This window comes from Filicampus tigris, chromosome 17, assembly GCF_054856515.1.
Source record: "Filicampus tigris isolate MCC_2025a chromosome 17, RoL_Ftig_1.0, whole genome shotgun sequence".
Taxonomy (NCBI): Eukaryota; Metazoa; Chordata; class Actinopteri; order Syngnathiformes; family Syngnathidae; genus Filicampus; species Filicampus tigris.
The window spans coordinates 9,699,444-9,719,422 of record NC_141233.1 but is presented as its reverse complement, the minus strand read 5'-3'; the positions used below and the strand labels follow the sequence as shown (position 1 = coordinate 9,719,422).

Sequence of the window (19,979 nt, the reverse complement as noted above, 5' to 3'; positions counted from 1 at the left end):
ACTTTGACCTGACCTCAGGTAGATAGATAGATAGATGGATAGATAGATAGATAGATAGATAGATAGATAGATAGATAGATAGATAGATGGATAGATAGATAGATAGATAGATAGATAGATAGATAGATAGATAGATAGATAGATAGATAGATAGATAGATCAGCGGGCGCCGAAACGCGAGTTTATGGGGGTCTACTGCAGTTTTTTCCACACTCCATACCAGTTGGTGGCGGTAAAGCACTAATAGCTTGTTTGCAACCCGCCTTAAAACAAGAAATAGAAGAAGAAGAAGAACAGCCAACCGCAGCAGCAGCAAGTCGTTTGTTCGCAACAGTGTCATGGCGGCGGCGCGCAGCTTGCGGCTGTCGGTGAAATCGGACAGCGGGTCTGACCGCTCCGACTCCGAGTCGGACTCTGAGTCCGACAGGGGTGCCCGCGAGGCCGAACCCATGGAGGTGGAGGAGGGGGAGCTGGAGGCTGAAGACATCTCCATCAACCGGTCCCTGAAGGAGCTGCTGCCGGTAGGTTATCCCTGGTTGGGCCTCACCAGACACGGCGTTGGCGTCTCCTGAGTCCCGGGGAACAGTGGAACGATAGCCACCGTATGGTAACAACGACCCGCCCTCGGCCCAGCGAACACTTGGTGGCTGTTGTCAACAACATTTTACTGCATCCATTGTGTTATTTTGAGACACTGTGAAACGCGACTGGCTGAAAAAAGTCACGCGTCTCCGTCACTTGTTGCCTGTTAGCATCATCATGTGGCGTTGCTTCCAAACTTGAATCGGAAAAGTGCACGTCAAACGTTCTTGGAATGTTGAAGAGCTCAAGCGCGTGTATTTCCTGGAACCGTTTGAGAATTTCGTCGTGTTGTCCAACGTTGATTAATTCGGCTTATTCACAATCAGTATTTGTATTATTGTTTACAGGTTTTAAATGTTCTTTTGGGGTCTTTGCTTTGGGATGAACAGCTTAATTTGTCCACATGATTTGTATTGTTAGTGACTGAGAATGTAAACGTTTGGTTTGTGTACGTGTAGATACACGTTTACACACATTTTCATTTGTACTGTTTGAGTTGAGTGGTTTATGCGCAATGTACTGTCCACACCAGGATGAGCCCGGGTTTTTCTTTTTTAATGACAGAAGTCTTCCGAAGACTCATCCTTATATAAACAAATCCACACTTTAGTGCCATCATGCAATGTCAATTTCACATTCTTTACATGTTGCCAGGTAGCACTGTAGACAAGTGGTTATAGTTTAGATTTTGATACGCTGTGGTAAATTTTGACTTCTCTGATTAGACCTGCAATGTTACACTGTACACTTGTCTACTCATTGATTTAGCTGCTGATAAGAATTCAAGTCTTGGTGGAAACCTGTCATTGTTTCTTACTGCAATTTTTGGGTTCCTTCTTCTGTCTCTTATTGATGTTAAGATGAACTTCTCATCCAGTACACATCCACTAAGTTTTCTGTTTGTTACAATTGGTGATTCGCTTTGTTCGTAGGATACAAGCAGGCGCTATGCGAACAAAGCTGGAGCCTTCATTACCGGGATTGATGTCAATTCAAAGGTAAAAATAAGAAAAAACGAACGCCCCACAGGCATTCTCAGCGGTTTAACGTTGGTTGACGCGTTGATTGTATACTGCCAGGAGGCCATCGAGAAAAAAGAGAAGCGAGCGAGGCGTTTCCACTTCCACGGGGAGGTGAGCGCCACTCAGCGCAACATCTTCCTGGATAAAGATGCTGTAAAGAAAGGTAAGAGGAGACATAGATTGCAAAAAGGATGACTTTTGTGGCTGTTATGAATAGTATGTTTACTGTACTTGTCTTCAGCCATCCCCAAAGTGCGCATGGAGGCTGTACACATCACGGGCGTCGATGACATGAGCACTCAGGACGTCTTTGGGTATTTTAAGGAATATCCCCCCGCGCACATTGAGTGGATCGACGACACTTCCTGTGAGCATGCTCCCCTTTCCCACACACTCGACAGACTTGTTCCTCCAGTGCATTTTTTCCTTTTAGAATAGTTTGCTGATTTCTTAATCAAATCTCTCAGACAGGCTTTGGAATAAATATCCAAAATCATTATCCTAAATAATTATTGCACACTTTATTTAATCTCATTCTTAACGGTTGGGCGGGCATTATAGAGAGACAAATATTTGTATACAAACAATAAAAAGTCAATTTTCCCCGGGATGACCTGCTGAAATAAATACCCGTTGGTTTCCTCAGGCAACGTGGTTTGGCTGGATGACAACACGGCAATCAGAGCGTTCATCAATACCAGCCGCATGCCCGACCCGGATGCTGTTGTCACAGAAACGGAGTGCACCACCCAGACGGGCAAGCCCAACAAAAGTCAGTAAAGGAACAAACGATGTCCCAGCGGGGTCAGAGCAATTGTTGACAAGAGGTTTGATCGCAGGTCCTCGGAGTCGAGCGTCGGATAATGACGACGAGGAAGAGGGTGAGGTGGATGAGGAGTTAAAGAAGAGCAGCGAAGAGAGCATAAAAGACAACAACGGGGAAGAGGAGCACAAGAAGAAGGTGGAATTAAGACAATTTTCACAAATTAGAAATGCATGTTGTGGACATGTAATTGGTCAACAAGTGAATGATGATTAGTTTGCACGGGAAACAAGGAATAAATCCTAACGAATAATGTTGATTAGACTTCAAATGAGGAGCACTAACTAATGGTTTCCGTGAATATTTTTGTTGATTTAACGTCAGGGGGATGACCTGTCGCGGGCCGAAAGAGAGTCTCTACTGAGGAACGAGCCGCGTCCTGCTATCAAACCCTTCAAAGGAAACAAAATCCTTCTTCGCTTTGCCACCGAAGGTCTCCCCTACATCTACATCTGCACTACCGTGTGAGCAACAGCGGGCGTCCGAACTTAAACAGAACCTTTAAATGTTCTACTTCAGACGACAAGAAGGAGCTCGGTGCCGCCCGGCGCAGTCAGTACTACATGAAGTACGGAAATCCCAACTACGGAGGCATGAAGGGGATTCTCAGCAACTCCTGGTGGGTCAAAACCACGCATCACCCTTTTGGAATTACAATTACAACTAAGCGCTGCCCCAACTGGTGAAAAGACATGCGTAATTGACCACCCTCTAAAAGTTTATACCTGCATTTATTAATGGTTTGAATGTACCACAGACTATATCCCCAAAACAGTTTGTCATTTCATTACCCCTCAAAATAATTTTTTTTTTTTTTACATATTAAATGATATTGTCCTAAAACTGCAGCAGCAACTACCGCAGTTGATTTTGCCAATAGCGTGCACCAATAGGTGGAGGAACATGGACTACAAATTGGTTTATCAGAGATTTGTAACACTAACTGTGTGTTTGCTGTCCTCAATGTGTGGTTTTCCTCAGGAAGAGGAGGTTTCACACCAGACGGATCCAGCGAGACGTCATCAAAAGCAAGAAGCCTCTCATTGGAGATAGCATGGGACATACTCCACCGTACACACACAGACACTCTGGTAAAAAAACAAAAACAAAAAACCCATGCATACAAACAAAGCGTTTAAGTCAGGCCTCATCTGTATGAAGAATACAACCCAGAAAGACACTATGACAGGCAAACTTTTCACCACCACAGCCGACCTGGTGAACCTGCCCGAGGAGCCCATCAAGGAGGAGGAGGAAGAGGACGAGGACGACTACTGCGACGAGGACATGGACTCGGACGATCGGGTGGTGGAGTTCAAAGAGAAAGGAGATAAGGGCGCCTCGTCCTCGCGGCCTCCACTGGCGGGGCCCCGAAGCAGGCTGCAGCGCTCGCCGTCTCCGTGGTCCGAATCAGATGAGATGGACTATGACCTGGAGCTGAAGATGATCTCCACGCCATCGCCGAAGAAGAGCAAGAAGATGACGATGTACGCAGACGAGCTGGAGGGGCAGCTGAAGAGCATCAGGTCTGAAACACCATGCAACATCATGTTTTGCTGTCACTATGTTGCCACAGTTACCCTAAAAAAGAAATCGGATTACTGGTTACTCCTTTACAAGTAACTTATTTACTGATTACTTTTTAAAATAGCTGTTATAAGTTACTTTCAGCAGCTGCATAAGACAAATGAATCAGGATATACAGTGGGTACGGAAAGTATTCGGACCCCTTGAAAGTTTTCACTTTCTGTGTCATTGCAGCCATAAGTAGGCCTGCACGATGTGTCGTTTGAACATCGCGATTGCGATGTGCGCATGCGCGATAGTGACATCGTAGGACGTGCGATGTGTTAACTTTTTTTTTTCTTAGAACACGCAAACTTGTTTTGCTTTATAAAAGCAGCAAGCCACTCCGTGCTCTTACACAGCCTGTCTATTTTTTTTAAATGACTCAAGGGTCTAGTGCACCTGCTCTTTATTTTTTTGTTTAAAATTTGTTTAATATTTTGCTGCTGTTTACATTGAAGTGTGAAATACAATGTTAAATAATCTATTATATAACAGAGACATGACCTCTGTGATCCCTTTTATATACAGCAATCATCATTCACAGATGAACCCCCTTAGTCTGGATTAAACGATATTATATGAATACAATTATGTCATGGTGAGTTAACCAAATTATTCCCAAACAAATCTATTCAAGTCATCTGGTGAAAAATCTTCTATTTTTAATATCGCAATATATATCGCAAACCCCCCAAAAATCTCGATGTAATATTTTTTCAAATATCGTGCAGCCCTAGTCATAAGTAGTCTGACCCTTCGCGGCGACCTTCATATTTAACTCACATGCTGGCCATTTCTTCTGATCCTCCTTGAGATGGTTCTGCTTCTTTATTGGAGTCCAGCTGTGTTTAATTAAAGCGATTGGACTTGATTGGGAAAGGTGTGTATACAGTAAGACCTTACAGCTCACATTACCTGTATGTTGTCACCATTTCAGCTTGTACTGATCCAGTGTCTCGTCCTGAGCAGAAACAGGGTGGGAGAGTCAGCATCACAAAGCAGAGCCAAGTCGCCGTCACCCAGCAAGGTGACCGACGTGCGGCAGCTGCTCGAGGAGAAGAGACAGGGCCTGTCCCAGCACAGACAACAACCTCCAGCGGTCAACAGCGGGAAGAGAGGTGAGCTCCGCACCTGGTTTACAGTGAATAGGGATCGAGCCCTGCCGCAAATAAAACAAATCTGTGAGGATTGGTACATTGCGAAAAGGTTTATAACTGCCTATAGAGGCCACAAAATGGTCAAGATTGTCCAGATTAAACTCCTCCCATCACTTCACCATAGTTCCCTAGTGCCAAGATGACACCAAAGTGATGTTTTTCCTCAGGTTGCTTTTACAGGAATTAACGACAGATATATTTAAAAAAAAAAAAAAAAAGGGAATAAATAAATTTACTAACGCTGATCCGCGAATATCTGGGGCTTCATTGTTTAGTGTTCCCTTGCATAAAATTATATGGTCTCTCACTATCGCAGCTTTTCACCGTTTGCCGGTGGGTCTTATAAAGCCAAATATATTAGACACCCTTGTAATGTATTTATATGACTAGACAATTATATATATGGAAGCCTTCTCCACATCTGTCCTCCGAAATGCAGTAAGAGCAACCTCTCCCTCGGCTTGGGGGCAGCAGACGAGGGGAATAGGCAGATGATAAAAAGGTCACAGACGCTGCAGATGTAAAACATGAAGATTACAAAATACAAGGTGATTAGTAAATGCCTTGTTACATTTCTATGATTGTGCTTTGCTATTTCAGGGGGTGGTGGGCAGCCCACTCTCAAGTCAAGGTATAAGAATTTATGTTACTGCCATGACATGAGTCAGCAAAGCAAGACAACAGGGTGGATGTGTTTTACTTGTTGTTATTTTTCTTTTATGACTAAGATAATAGTCTTTGAAGACGTGTCTGAATCTCATACTTTCTTTATCATTTCACGGGCAAACAGAAATTTCCACAACAGTTTGGAACACCCTCTGCAATAAATGGACGCTGACAGACGTTTCACTGTTGCGTTTTTTTTTTTTTATAGATGTCCGACAGCGGCTTGGGAAGAGGCGCTACTCAGCTGAAAGGGGACGCTCTCATTCTCCTGTCTCCCCAAGAGATACCCCTCCCCCCGCCAGAGAACCAATCAGTGACGTGCACCGCCGACTGGGTGTTGTCAACCGGGATAGAGGCAGCTCATCCAAGTCATCCAAAGACAGAAAGACAAGTGAGTGCCTCACATATTTCAATCCATTTTCTGGAGCACCTATCCTAATTTGGGTCACAGGGGAGTGAGAGCCTGTCCCAGCCAACTGTGGGGGCGACAGATGGTATACACCTTGGATTGGTTGGCAGCTAATTGTAGGACACATAGAGACAAATTAAGGACAATTTAAGAGTATTCGATGAACCTAACATGCATGTTTTTGGGATATGTGTAAAGAAAATGGAAGTATTTTTAAATTTCATGGGCCAAGGTTATGAGTATTTTCCGACCATTTGCATTTTAAGGATGCAAACAAATTATATCGCCTTTCCTCATCTTAAATCAGGATTCACAATTTTAAGTGGGAATTTAGATGAGTTAAGGGACATTATTTTTTATTCCGACTCGTGTGCAGGCAGCCTATGGAGCCGACTTGGTGACAAAGAGGAAAAGACGGGAAGTCGCGAGCGCGGGCAGAGTGGCGGGTCTTCAGGACTGTTCTCGTCCTCGCGGCGCAGCAGGAGACGCCGAGGTAAGAGAGCGGAGGAAGAGGATGACTCGGCGCTGCAAAAGGTGTGGGGCGCCATGATCAAGCAGAAACAGGAGCGTCTCAGCCACAAGATGAAGAAGAGCCGGCTGGACAATCTGCCGTCGCTGCAGATAGAGATCAGCCGAGACAGCAGCGACTCGGATGCTTGAGACTATACTTTTTAACAATCATCGGGATTTCATTTTTGGCGCAGTCAGTCCTGTTCATGGATGGATCATTGAGAGGATCTACGTGGCACATGATTTGGACCCTCCAACTGCCCCCATTTGGCTCTTCTGTGTCACATGCTTTCTGTTAATACAGAACATCCATTTGCTTTGGGTGACATTCAACTTTACTTTTGTATTTTGAATTCAATTTCCTTTTTCAAGAACTCTGTACAGATAACATGGAACAATGCCGTTTTTAAGACAGGACGATTCCAGTGCGATGTTGTTTGATGAGTTTACTCAGCCAACATTGAATCATTTTTAGTGTCATGTGAGGCTTCTCAAATGGGACCTAATGTTTTGTTTTATTTTATAATCATTAAATTGTCATTTGTGTGTGGAACAGCAACAAGGCCAGTTGTCAACCTGTCTAGAACACATGAGAGGCCAGCCATGCTATAAAAAAAACAAATAAAACTTAATAGGAACTGTTATAAAAAGCCCAAACCGCTTAATTCACAATATTCATTTTATATAATAAAGTTCCCCACATCTGAGCCAGAAATTAGATTTGTACCCACTCTAAATGCTTCCATTGTCTTCTCCATGTTGTTTTTTTATTATGAAAATGGTCCTCACCAACAAATTGGCATCACAACACATCAGCATAAGCCTTTGTGTTTTCATTTCTACAAATTACAGCAGTAATGACTGAAACATGTTCGTAATGGAACCACTGAAAAGATGAAGACTCTCCTTTTGTGATGCTTGTAATTCAACCATGATTGCATAGCTCACTAAAAGACTGCAAGGTGAAATTGCAGAGAGCAATAACACTGATTCTACTATTGCTAAACATGAATGGAACCACTTCTGCTTCCACCTGAAATAAAAATTAAAAAAACACGGTAATTTGTTTCCAAGACTCAATTGTTTATGGTTCATGAAATGGGAGGCTTACTTACTTCCAATTGAACTCATGGTAGTGATTAAAATTGTGTTTTTTATGTCACGAGAGGGACGCACAATCTTTTGTAGATTATTATTGTTGCTTATTCTGATCTCAATTATTTATGAGGTTGGCAAGAGATGATTTCATTTCATTCTTAAGGCGGCAAAGTAATCAAACTTCATTACATTAAAGTGACACTTGTATGAGCTTAACATTGGCACTTATATAATAGGTTTGGATGTAAAAATGACATCAGTACTAATAACCCCCCACCCCAAAAGACTCTAGTGATACGTCACAGGAAGGAGGCAAGCGTGGTAATATTGCTCGCTTTGTCAGTTCTGTTGTCTAAAACGGTGACCGATCGCCACCAAAATGCAAATGCACATTACTACTCTTGTCCATTTCAACCTGTGAAAGTATAAAAGTGTTCTGCACAATAGTTTGCATTTATTGACATAAAGAGTGAGCTCATCGTGATCACCTCCACAAAATCAAAAATACCGTGGCGACCGCTTCTCCCCTTACGCAGGCTGAAACAGACGAGAGCATGAATGCGCACATGAACCCCGACTGGTTATGTTTCGGACCTTTAGCTACGCTAAACTCTTGTCAACTCTCAGGAGGCAGACGGCGACTGGCAGCGGGCAAGCAATCAGTCAAGTATGGATCTTTATAAATTTTGGTGCAAATTGATCACAGTTTTTGAACGTCATAAGCAATGAAAGTACAATGATTTCCCATGGAGAGTTTGTAATCGGTCCCTTCAGTGACTCTGACCAAACATGAAGAGAGCGGTAGGGGACGCGGCCATTTTCCTCATTATAAGTAGGCGGTTTTCAAGTTGTCACTTATTTCCTAATTTATCCAAAATGAATGGATAAAATAGGAAATGACAACTCTTTTCATTTTCCTGATCAAAAAATATATAAAATTAACTTGTTAGTGAAAAGATGGCCATCCCGACCCAACCATCCCTTTAACCACCAGTACAAATGCGTCGGAAATTAGTGCTCTTATGGTGCGTGTTTTAATCTCCCAGTCAATAGGGGGCAGCGTATTACAACAAAACATGCCATTTTGGTGGGATACAAGTATTTGTCATCGAAAAAAAAGTCACTTGAAAGGTCGTCTTCATACTGAATATGGGGAAAGACTAACCATAACGAGTTACCATAATATGGTGAAACATTTGTTCTTTTCTCACTTTCATTTAGTAATATATTTTCCATGTGGCGTCAACCTTCGTTGCGTAACTATTAAACACGCACCACTTCTTGCCACTCTGATTGGTTAGTTCTCGTGTCTGTTACTGAGGAGGAGCCAATGACAATCAAACATTTGCTTCCGTTTAAATGAAACGAGCCAATAGCAACGCGCCGACACGTTTCGTGTTGGTGACGCATAAAGGCCTTTAATCACCAACGCCATTTTCTTGTCGGCGTCAGCGGGGAGAAGAGGGCCTACTATCGCCCCTCAAAAACGTCAGAAGAGTTGAAACTGACTTGTTTCACCGTGAGATTACGCGAGGAATCCGGGTCACCACACGAGTTAATGGACTGCCTGCTGCTCAATGCATATACTCGCGACAAAGTTGGTGTAGCTTTCCCCCGCTCGAAGATGGACGACAGCGCGGCGAGGGAAGATGCCTGCCAAGAGTATCAGTCCTCGCTGGAAGACCTCACGTTCAACAGCAAGCCACACATCAACATGCTGACCATTCTGGCCGAGGAAAACGTCAACTTCGCCAAGGATATCGTCGCGATAATTGAAGCACAAATAAGCAAGGTTTTTATGATAAGAATATTCTTTTTGTTGAAATTGTTTGCCGATTATTTGTGTCGATGTATGGTAGCCGTTTGTTAGCTTAAACATGGCGTCGGGCGTTAGTTACACACAACATGTCGCCTCACCTTCGCTTGTGTCTGCTTACGTTACGAAAATTAAAAAAAACAACATCTGCACTTATTCTTAAAAGTGAAATTATAGTCATGCATTGTTTGTTACATATGAAGTTTGTCGAACGTCGCTCGCTCCCTCGTGCTCGAAAAGTGAAGCAAAGTCCGCCATAAAAAAATATACATATATAATAGGTTTTCGACGGTAATTGTATCAACTAACGTCTAGAGTGACATTTAACGTCGTTCTTTTGGTTCACGTAGCACTTTACGCCAAGTTTAATCGTCGTTGTCTGGCGTCCACAGGCCTTCATAATTGACGCCGTCGAACAGGAAGTTAATGTGTTTTTTTTTTATATGTAGTTGTAAGCAAAAATGAGTAAAGTGTGTATTACGATGAATTTAATGTGATATAATTTGCTGACCAGTTCTAGTTCTGAAGTCTTATTTTGGTTTATTTAAACGGTAATTTGTAATCATTTTAGCCTCCACTACGTCGTTGAGTAGGAACTAAACGCATTCCTTCAATATGTAAGCATAGGTAAATTTAATTTTTTCTGTTGTACAGTAACCATATTGTAGAATATTTACTCCATTGCCAAAAGTATTGCTCACTTTCCTTGACTTACATAGGAACTTAAATACCATCCCATTCTTGGCGTTTAATAGGACAGTCCACAGTTTGCAACTAAAACAGCTTCAATTCTTCTGGAAAGGCGGTCCACGAGGCTTAAGAGTGAGTTTATGGGAATTTTCACTATTCTTCCCGGAACGCATTTATGAAGTCATATGAACCTGATAGAACACACTTTGTATGAAGTGGACCCGTGCACAGTGTCATCACGATGTCATCCGCCATGTTGGGAGCTACGGTGAATGAGCGTACATCAAAGACTGTACATTTGTCGATTCAAAAACTTGTTGAAATGCAAGTAATTGTCAGGGCTTTACAAGGATAAATTAGACAGTGAAGCCAGAGACAAATATAGACTTCATAAGTGGTTTGGATCCCTGCAGAATTCCCCAAACTGAGTGTAGCTACGAACCGGACCTCTTCCTCCGGATATTTTCGCATGCCTTGTGTGTAGTGAGTGCCTACACTTTGGGGCAATTTAAACAAATCTTTAGGCTCTCATGTGCAATTTACAAACTGATAGGTGCAGGACCTGCCGATAATGAAGGTGTGTTTGCCTGTGAGTGTGAACCGTCCTCTTAAGCTACACAAACTAATGTACTTATTTCCTTTTTAACAGTATGTGATCGTTGATCATTCCTTCTTTCCTTTTACCTCACTCACTGAGTGCATGTACTTATGTGTTTAAAAGAGAAAGCAAGAGGATTCTGAACTTTATTTTTAACTTGGCGCTATGAAAATGTATGGAGCTTACTCTCGCCCAAGACGGAAGGTTGTTTATGGTGAAATGTTTTCACGTCCAAAACAAGGGTCCCCTCAGTCTTCCGCCAGACAGGAAACTTACAAAAACTCAGTCCGTTAAATTTTCTTCCATTGCAACCGTGGGTGGCATTGCTGCGACCCCCTAACACAGCAACGGTTCGCTATGTTTATGCATTTTGTCCGTCTAAATAGAGCAAGAAGCAGAAGGAGTTGTTGCGTGTAACAACAGTAGTCACGTCGCCTCCAGTGTGCTCCCAATGTGGTGGTTACCCCGGTAGCGACGTCAGCGATGGCACGCCTTGCACGGGCTCTGTTAGGGCTCGGCCTTCTCGTCCAACATCAGCGCCTCAAAAATGCGCCCCTGGAAAAATGGTCACAAATTCCCATAAATACACTCCTGAACCTTATCCTTTCAGGAGAGTTGGAGCCTTTATACCCGCAAAGTAGCCTGACACATACTTAAGAAAACAACTATAGATTAAAATGTCACATAAATTAGAGTCAAAGTAAGTACCTGAATATCTTGAGTAATAAACTGTATATTTTCTAGCCAATTTTAGTTCTGGCATTTCATTTCATACGCCATTTCTAAGGCTAAGAAGCCTCCATTATGTTGTCAAACAACAAGACAGCACCTGTCTGCCGAGTAAACATAAATATAATGTTAATATAATAATAACTATATTGTGTACTGTATCTATTTGTAATTTAATTTAGTACTGATGTGGTCCGAGTTATTGATACCTTAATGTTAGGGTCCAGTAGCCAAGTATGTGACCGCCATTTGGAATAAACAGCTTTGACCTTGAGCACAGTACAAGTAATGATTACCCAATACGGCAAAGTAAATAGTGTTTAAGTAGATGTTTTTTATGGTGGATTTCTGCCTCTTTAGTTGTTGTGTATTTGTTTGAAGGTTCACTGTGTTCTCGCAGTTCAGAAATAAAAACCTGCCCCTTGAGACCACAGTGATGGGTTTTGTTTGTTTGTTTTTTTCCTCCCCTTCCTCAGTCTTATGTGACGAATGGAGTAAAAGAGTTAGATGGACAACAGATGTGGGCTTCGAGTTTAGTCAGCAGTGTGCCTTAGCGTGCATTGATTGCACTTTGACGCATGACGTAACAGGTCTGATTTCGATTACATTTCCCCTGCTTTTATCCGGGAGTGAATTTTGAAACTGTTCTTGACTGGCTAAAATGTTAAATAATAAAAAATGTGAAATGTGCTTTTTGTCATTTTTTATTTCCCAGTGTAATTTATTGGTACGCGTCTGGTTACTTTTTACTGACAAAGTTGAGCCTGACTCTGGCTGGCTGTTGAACAACATTCCACAGATGCTGCATAGACACAGCAGTTTGAAGCAGCTGTTTTAAAATGCCTCGCAAAAATAAATTGAATTGTTTTTAAAGGTCTAAATGTTACATGTATGTAGTTTTTTTTTTTTTTTTTTTAATTTTTTTAAATGACTGCAAACAAAGTGACAAGAGATTCATTGCGTGTGGAGCTGAAGACTGATGTCACCAGGGTAAAGTACAGAGAGTGGTTGGTTCATGGGAAAAACACTCTCTGGAGGTAAACTAACTCAAAGATGCGACATCCCCCCAACCCCCAGAATTTTTTTTCCTCACTGACACTGGATCCACTTGGTGAATCAACTTCCACTTGATTGTCAAAGAGGAGGCTTTTATCTTTTTGAGGATGACGGAGCATGGAGCTTCACCTTTCCCCCTTTTTTTTTTTCCCCCTACATATGGACTTCACCTGTCAAACTATTTTTGGGGCCTTTTTTTGCTTCTGTTGAGGAATTTACATTTGTTCTGAAATGTTGTTTTTAACCCCTGTTGTGTTCTAAACTTGTCGAGTTTTCTATCGCTCTAGGCCCCACCAGCCGAGAAGCTTCCAGTTTTGTACTTAGTGGATTCCATAGTGAAGAATGTTGGAGGAGAGTACATCGCAGTGTTTGCTAAAAACCTAATCGCTTCATTTATATGTGTCTTTGATAAGGTACAGTTCTTCTTGATGCCTTTTTTGCATTTCTTTAAACTGAATCACCTGTAGCGGCCACAATTGTTTGCTTCAATTTTTAGTCTCTTGCTATATTGTGCTTTATTAGTGTTGTGCTGTATTGATGGGTTAAGCGTTTAACAATTTTGTCTGACAATTGCAATGTTATTGAACTTACACTTGCTGTGCTAGTAGCTGTGGACCAAGCAATGTACTTTGTTTGTAGGTGGATGAGAACACTAGAAAGAGTTTGTTCAAGTTGCGATCAACATGGGATGAGGTTTTTCCTCTGAAGAAACTGTACGCGCTAGATGTACGGGTCAACTCTGTGGATCCGGCGTGGCCCATCAAGCCTCTGCCGCCTACAGTAAATGCCAGCATCCACGTCAACCCAAAGTTTTTAAAACAGGTGTGTAATCGGAAAAGTTGACCACTCTTTTGGAAAACTGCTGATCGTCGTACTTGGAAGGAGTGGACGTTGTTCTTCAGTCTCTAAACGTGTAATTTCTGTCCCTCATAATGCCTGGTTCCTGGACTCTAGTCTGAGGAGGCCCCTTCTCCTCGGCCTACTCCCTCGCAACCGCCTGCGCCAGTAATTCAGTCCAGCTTGAACCAAGAACAGATGATCAGACAGCAGCTGTTGGCCAAGCAGAAGCAGCTTCTTGAGCTTCAGCAGAAGAAGATTGAGCTGGAACTGGAACAGACCAAAGCACAACTGGTAGGCAAGCCAATTGGATTCCCAAAAGGCTTATTTTGGTATTTTTCTGCTTAGTATTTTGTTTGTAATGTTGGCCTGAGTAGAAAATGTATGTTAGACAGGTATGTCTGTTTTTTCAAGAAGGGTTTTCCAAAGGTCTACCTGCTTTGGGTCAGTGTGAATTAGTTGCAATAGAATATTATTGTGTTGCAGGCAGGAGGATTTTCATTGCCAACACCAGCCCCAGCGCCTCTCGTAACATCCCCAAAGCCAGTTGGCCAGCCTACCCCTGTGGTTCGACCCCTGATTGCTCCCCAGCCTCTGAGTGACCCCAAGTTAGCCACTAGAGACCCGCGTCTGAACCGCATAGGACCCCCAGGACCCCCTAAAAGCAAAGAGCAGCCTGCTGTGAAAAAGGATGCCCCTCCTACAATAGTAACTCCTGTTGTAACACCAGAGAAACGAGCAACCGAAAAAATGCTCCATTCAGAGAAGGGACGGATCCAGAGAAAGGATGAAAAGCCCAACGTGAAGTCTCCAATGATTAAAAATGTCCAGAGTAAAAACAAGCATTCTGAGGTTGAGAACCAAAAGTCTACAGACAGCTTGAAGAAAGATCCCAGGTTGAAGAAACGTGGCTTGGACAAAGCCGGAGATGGCAAAGATGACGAGCAGAAGGAGAAGAAAAGATGCGGCGACAAGCGAGATGAACCGACGCGGGTCACAGAGTTGCCAAAAGCTTACAGAGGAAGGCTGCAGAACGGCCTGGTGACCAAACGCGAGTGCGGAGAGTCAGCGGAGAAGGTCGGCGGCAACGCCCGAACACACGCCAGGAAACGCACACGTTCTAGGTCCAGATCGCGCTCTCCCACCTCGCCAAAGAGGAAAGGCAGGAGGTCACCCAAGAGCAGAACCAGGAGCACCTCCCTGTCCCCGTCGCCATCGCACAAGGCAGGAAAACCCAGGACGGTCAGGGGTGATGAGTCGGCGCACGGAAAGAACGTGCGGGATGACCGACCGGCGCCCAAGAAGAACCAAGCGGAGAACAGACGCTCCAAAACCCCGGTGGACGACCGCACCTCCAAAACCCCGGTGGACGACCGCCGCTCCAAAACCCCGGTGGACGACCGCCGCTCCAAATTGTCGGTGGACAACCGTCGCTCTAAGACGCCGGTGGACGACCGCCGCTCCAAGTCCAGAGACTCTCAACGAAGCCACGACGGAGGCAGCAACCAGGCCAAAGATACTCCTCTCCGCTGGAGAAGTGGTTGGGATGAGAACAAACAGTGAGTCATTCATGTTTTTAATGTCAGCGCTGCTGTTAAATGGTGGACAGTTGAGATTACCTTTAGAGCGGTACTTTTTCCTAACAAAACCATCTGTCTTTGCATGTTCAGTCTTAAGCCGGGAGACTCTCACATGAAGCTTGGACCCCAAAGGCATAAAACATACAACACTCCAACACGGCCCACTACCCCCCGTACCCCAAAACATCGTCTCAGTGTGGACGCCAACCTTCAGATACCCGAAGCCCTCAACTCTGCATCCAAGAAAGACCTGCTTAGGAGGGTATGTCTACTTAACAAATGTATGTGGACAGAGCCCCGAAACAGTTTATTTCATAATTATATGACGTTACCAACATACGAAGATATTCAGGGTTCGTTGTAGTTGGTTGACTCAAATAATGACGTGCATTTTGATATCTGCAGGCGAGCAAGAGCCTGGAGAGCGGTGAGATTTCGCAGGAGGACTTCCTAAACATGGCCCACAAGATCAAGAACTTCTTCCAATATCAGGAGGAGAAGCAACAGCATCCAGAAAGTTGGGACACTGACGCCAACTTTCCCACCAGAAAGACATTGCTGGCCACGCCTCCCGAGCCCTTGGACCAGGCTCAGTTGACATACTTTGAACACAAGTCCAAGCTGAAGAAGACGCAGGTGGCACATCGCTCCACCGGAGAAGGCTGGGACAGTTTGGAGGAATGCGAAGGGCCAGGCCGGACACCACGGGAACTGGGTGAGGGAATGATCTTATGAAGCTGGCAGCTAGAATATTTTGAATGTGTCGATTTAAAGGTGTTTTTTTTTTTTTTTTTTTTTTTGGGACAGAAGAGAGAAGCATAGAACGTGAAGAATCCAGACCTCCGCTCGCCCCCATGATAGAGGAGTACAACCATGGCAAAGAGTTCCCCGCGCTTAAATCTCTGCCAGGCCTTCGCTTCAGGAGGAGGGCTGACCCCAGAGAGTCCAGTGAGTGTACGCCATACATTGGATCACATTGTGCTGGATTTATGTGACATAATGATAGGTGTTCAAGTTGGAATGGTTCGATTCAGTCACATTGGTCGGAGAAGGAGCATTCACACTTATCCAACAGTTGACTAGCTTGATGTAACATTCCCTCTTGCTTCGTATCTTTTACTTCCAGGTGAAAGAGAGTGGAACTCCCCCTTGACTGAACGTCAACGCGAGGAACAGAAGAGCGGCTACGACGCTCCGCGACGGTACACCCCATCGGCGGAGTCCAGGCACCCCGACCCACGGCGTCTGGATGGGCCCCCACACCCCGGCCCCCTGGTTCTCAGGAACTGTCCGAGCCCGTCCGCTCTTGACGCCCCCATCCCCATGTTTGAGCGTGAACGCCTGTCGCCACTCCACCAGAAAGACATGGCTGACATGAGCCCCGTTCCACGCTTCGAGAGTCCCAACAGCGAACACTCGGATGACGGGCCACTCCCTTCCGAAGCTCCCCTTGCACCTGAATCCATCCTCAAGGGACCTGTGCTCGGTGCGCTGTTGTCTAATCTTCATCAGTCAAGCAATTCTCCTGGACACACCCCTCCGCACGAAGGTGGGCCCCCCCCTCCTCGGTTTGACGCTCCCGGACTCATGGGCCCGTCTAGACCAAACCCTCCAGGCTGGTACAATGAGCCATCCCACTTTGAGGGTCCTCACAAAGGCAGACCACTTCATCACAGCATGCCAGAGAGGTTTAACGGACCACACATTCCACAGGGACCAGTGAGAGGCACGGACAATATGGGTCGCTTTGACGGTCCTTTGGGCCCACAGGTTCCCCAAAGGTTTGATGGACCGGGGCCTGGGCACTTTGAGAACCCAGTCCAGTGCTTTGACAACAACATGGGACCCAGTCCTGTACCAATGGGCTTCCAGCAGCAGCAGCGACCAATGCCCTTTGAGAGCCCCTCTGCTGGTCCAATATGTTTTGACGGACCCGGCCAGCCAGGACCCCGGTTTGACATACCTCCTCAGGGCCCACGGTTTGATGGCCCACCCGGACAGCAGGGTCCCCCCCGGTTCGCGCCGCCACTCAGCATACCTATGCGGCCGATGCTCCCTCCCATGTACGACAACAGTCTCCCGCCTGCGCAAAACTTCCCAATGGCCCCGCAGCCATTCCCAGAGCCCATCAACCCTCAGTTCCACCCTGCACCAATGGCGTTCCCCACGCCGCCAAACTTGCAGACCGCGGCTAACTTCAACATTCTGCCTGGTCCTCCGTTCAGCCAGCCTGGCGCCGCCCCCTTCTTCAACCCCGCAGTGGCTTCAGTCAACATGCAGCCGCCGGTGAGTGCGAGTAAAGTATTGCTTTGGCGCCACCTTCACTAGAAAGAAAAAAAAAAAAAACATAGGCAGATCTAAGAATTCTTGTCTTTTGTCATGTTCATTTTGCTTGTGCTCTCAGGTGAACGTGTTGAATATGAACCAGCCTTTCCTGCCTCAGAATCCAGCGCCTTTTGCACAGCCAGGTGAAATTACGCTGCTGCTTGTCACGTTCATTGTATTGAGATGGTAAAAAGTTAAAAAAAAATATTTCATGGGCTATGTTACAGATTCCTGCTTCCCCGCAGCCCCCCAAATGCCACCCGCAGATAACCACTTCGGTCAGGTCGACGTCAACGACTTGCTTTCCAAACTCATCTCCACCGGCATTATCAAAGGATCGCAGCCTGACACAACAGCACCAACCAGCGGTCAGTCCACCACTCTGTCACATTTTGACTAACCCCCCAGTAAGGAACGCCATTTTGTTAATGTCAAGCTGGTCATTCCCCCCCCCCCCCCTCTTCCCCCAGATTTACCTTCAGCAGCACCAGAGCCACTTCCTGTAGAGGAGGAAGAGGAGGAGGAAGTGGAGGATGATTTCCCCGACCTCACAAACTTCAAACTCGATGATATGAAACAGTGAGATTTTGACAATTGTTCTTAAACAATAGTATTTGCTACCTTCCTAAAATGGTGGCTGTTCCGAGAAGTCCTCAGCTCTGCATTTTGTTTAGTTTAAAACAGTTTCCAAGTGTCTTAATGAATTAATCATCTTCAGTAGCTTAACCCAATCACTCTTTCATGCTTAGACGTTACGAGAGCGTGGTGACCAAGCTGTACTCTGGGAACCAGTGCTGCCTGTGCAGCATGAGGTTCACAACCGCACAGACCGATCTGTACGCCGACCACCTGGACTGGCACTTCAGGCAGAACCACGCCGGTAAGGTGGCCGGCAAAAAGATCACGCACCGGCGCTGGTATTATGGCCTCACGGTAAGTAACTAGGGACTTTATTTTTTCTGCTTTCTGTGGCAGGCTATCGGTGTTTCATGCTAATTTATTTTTTGCCAGGACTGGGTCGAATTTGAGGAGATCGCCGACCTGGAGGAGCGAGCCAAGAGCTTGTTCTTTGAGAAGGAGAACGAGGAGGAGGTTCAGAAGAACCAAGCGGCGGCCAAGGAGAAGGAGTTCCAGAGCGTCAAGGCCGCTAAAGACCAAGTCGCAGAGGTGGGTCCCATCTGCGTGGTCGAGACTTGTAACCCCAATTTGGATGCAAATTTGTCACTGACGCTGTGCTAAAGTCATTTGTATAAAAGCACTTCTTGTCCTTAGTAATGAAACCAGCAAATATAAGTTTGATGGATTCTTGCCCCACTGCGCAAACTTATTAATTCTGCCCTCTGAGACACCTCAAGCAACTTTAATTTTCAAAACGTTACATTTTTTTAGGCTTTTTGTCTTTAACACTTAAATCTGGCTGTGTCGACAGTTGTGCGAAATATGCCAGGAGCCTTTTGAGACCTACTGGGTAGAGGAAGAGGAGGACTGGTTCCTCAAGAACGCCATCAGGGTTGACGATAAGGTGTGTGTGTGTGTAGGACTTTTTTTTTTTTTTCTTTTTTTTTTAAACAAGATGCTTGTTAAACATCTTCACTTTCTGCCACCTGTTCTCTCCACAGAACTTCCATCCTTCCTGTTTCGAGGATTATAAAAACGTGAGTAGTAAAAGCGAAGATGTCACCAAAAAAAAGTGTTTGGTGTTGTCTGACCAGCTGTTGTCTGTTTATGTCAGACGTCTTCGTACCTGGACGTGACACCGTCGCCCAACAAGGTGCTGAGCGAACACCCGCTGGGCATCTTCATGAAGGCCGAAGAAGACGAGGATTCTCAGTCTTGCACCTTTGCGGCCTCGATCAAGCAGGAAGCTGAGTCCGAGGCAGGCGAAGGCGAGATCGCGGTCAAGATTGAGGAAGAAGAGGAGCCACTTTTAACAGATGTGCAATCAGAAGAGAAGAGACTGTGAGCAGCTTCTCGGCTGCGCTTTTTCTTTGTTTTGAAGGAAAAAGTCTTTGGTTGGTCGGCAATTTAACTTGAATACATTTTAGTATTTGTGCCGAGTTCTTCACACTGCTGCTGCTTCGATAAGTGAACATTTTCCTTTTCGGGCTCAATGTGTAAATGATTTAATTTATACATTAAAGTATTTTTGGAATCTCTGGCGTAGCAGTGATTTGAATGGAACAACTGGTGTAAATAGTATTTTGGATAACTCCTCGTTTGCATGATTTGATGACGGGCAGTTGCAGGGGTTGAGTTGTTTGTGGCCACGATGAAGGTAAGCATCAATCCCTTTGGTCCATGGAAGATCACCTGGTCAAAGTTGCAGGGCACCTATTTTTTTTTTTTTTTTTTTTGTCCTTTCATGGGTGTTGAGTTTCAATAAAGGTTCAGAAACTTGTGTGATCTTTGGTTTAATTGTTCTGCTTTTCAAGTTAAAAATAAAGGTTTGGTGAATTTCAACACTGTTTTTGTCATCATTGTGCAAATATGGTGTTTTTTTTTGTAATAAAAA

The 19,979-nt window shown here is 44.8% G+C and overlaps 2 protein-coding genes across 3 annotated transcripts; both read left to right on the top strand.

Moving 5' to 3' along the window:
- The first annotated feature begins 292 nt into the window (after window positions 1-292).
- On the top strand, window positions 293-7,800 carry ncbp3 (nuclear cap binding subunit 3). The gene is made up of 13 exons (XM_086013212.1): window positions 293-521; window positions 1,515-1,580; window positions 1,662-1,767; window positions 1,846-1,971; window positions 2,251-2,376; window positions 2,444-2,565; window positions 2,752-2,860; window positions 2,947-3,046; window positions 3,409-3,518; window positions 3,638-3,953; window positions 4,966-5,114; window positions 6,028-6,210; window positions 6,605-7,800. The coding sequence occupies exons 1-13, from the start codon at window positions 339-341 to the stop codon at window positions 6,886-6,888; spliced, it is 1,980 nt and encodes a 659-aa protein (XP_085869338.1). The 5' UTR covers window positions 293-338; the 3' UTR covers window positions 6,889-7,800.
- A 1,444-nt stretch (window positions 7,801-9,244) lies between these two features.
- Window positions 9,245-19,927, top strand: pcf11 (PCF11 cleavage and polyadenylation factor subunit). 2 transcript variants are annotated; one of them, XM_086012294.1, is made up of 17 exons: window positions 9,245-9,628; window positions 13,013-13,138; window positions 13,365-13,547; window positions 13,680-13,856; window positions 14,049-15,121; window positions 15,233-15,404; window positions 15,548-15,857; window positions 15,953-16,090; window positions 16,269-17,428; window positions 17,547-17,610; window positions 17,695-17,835; window positions 17,938-18,046; window positions 18,217-18,400; window positions 18,479-18,634; window positions 18,897-18,989; window positions 19,087-19,122; window positions 19,200-19,927. In XM_086012294.1, exons 1-17 carry the CDS (start codon window positions 9,395-9,397, stop codon window positions 19,428-19,430), a joined length of 4,587 nt encoding a protein of 1,528 aa, XP_085868420.1. In that variant the 5' UTR covers window positions 9,245-9,394; the 3' UTR covers window positions 19,431-19,927. The 2 variants fall into 2 exon arrangements, with proteins under 2 accessions (XP_085868420.1, XP_085868419.1); XM_086012293.1 differs by having other exon boundaries at window positions 15,950-16,090.
- Window positions 19,928-19,979: the final 52 nt, after the last annotated feature.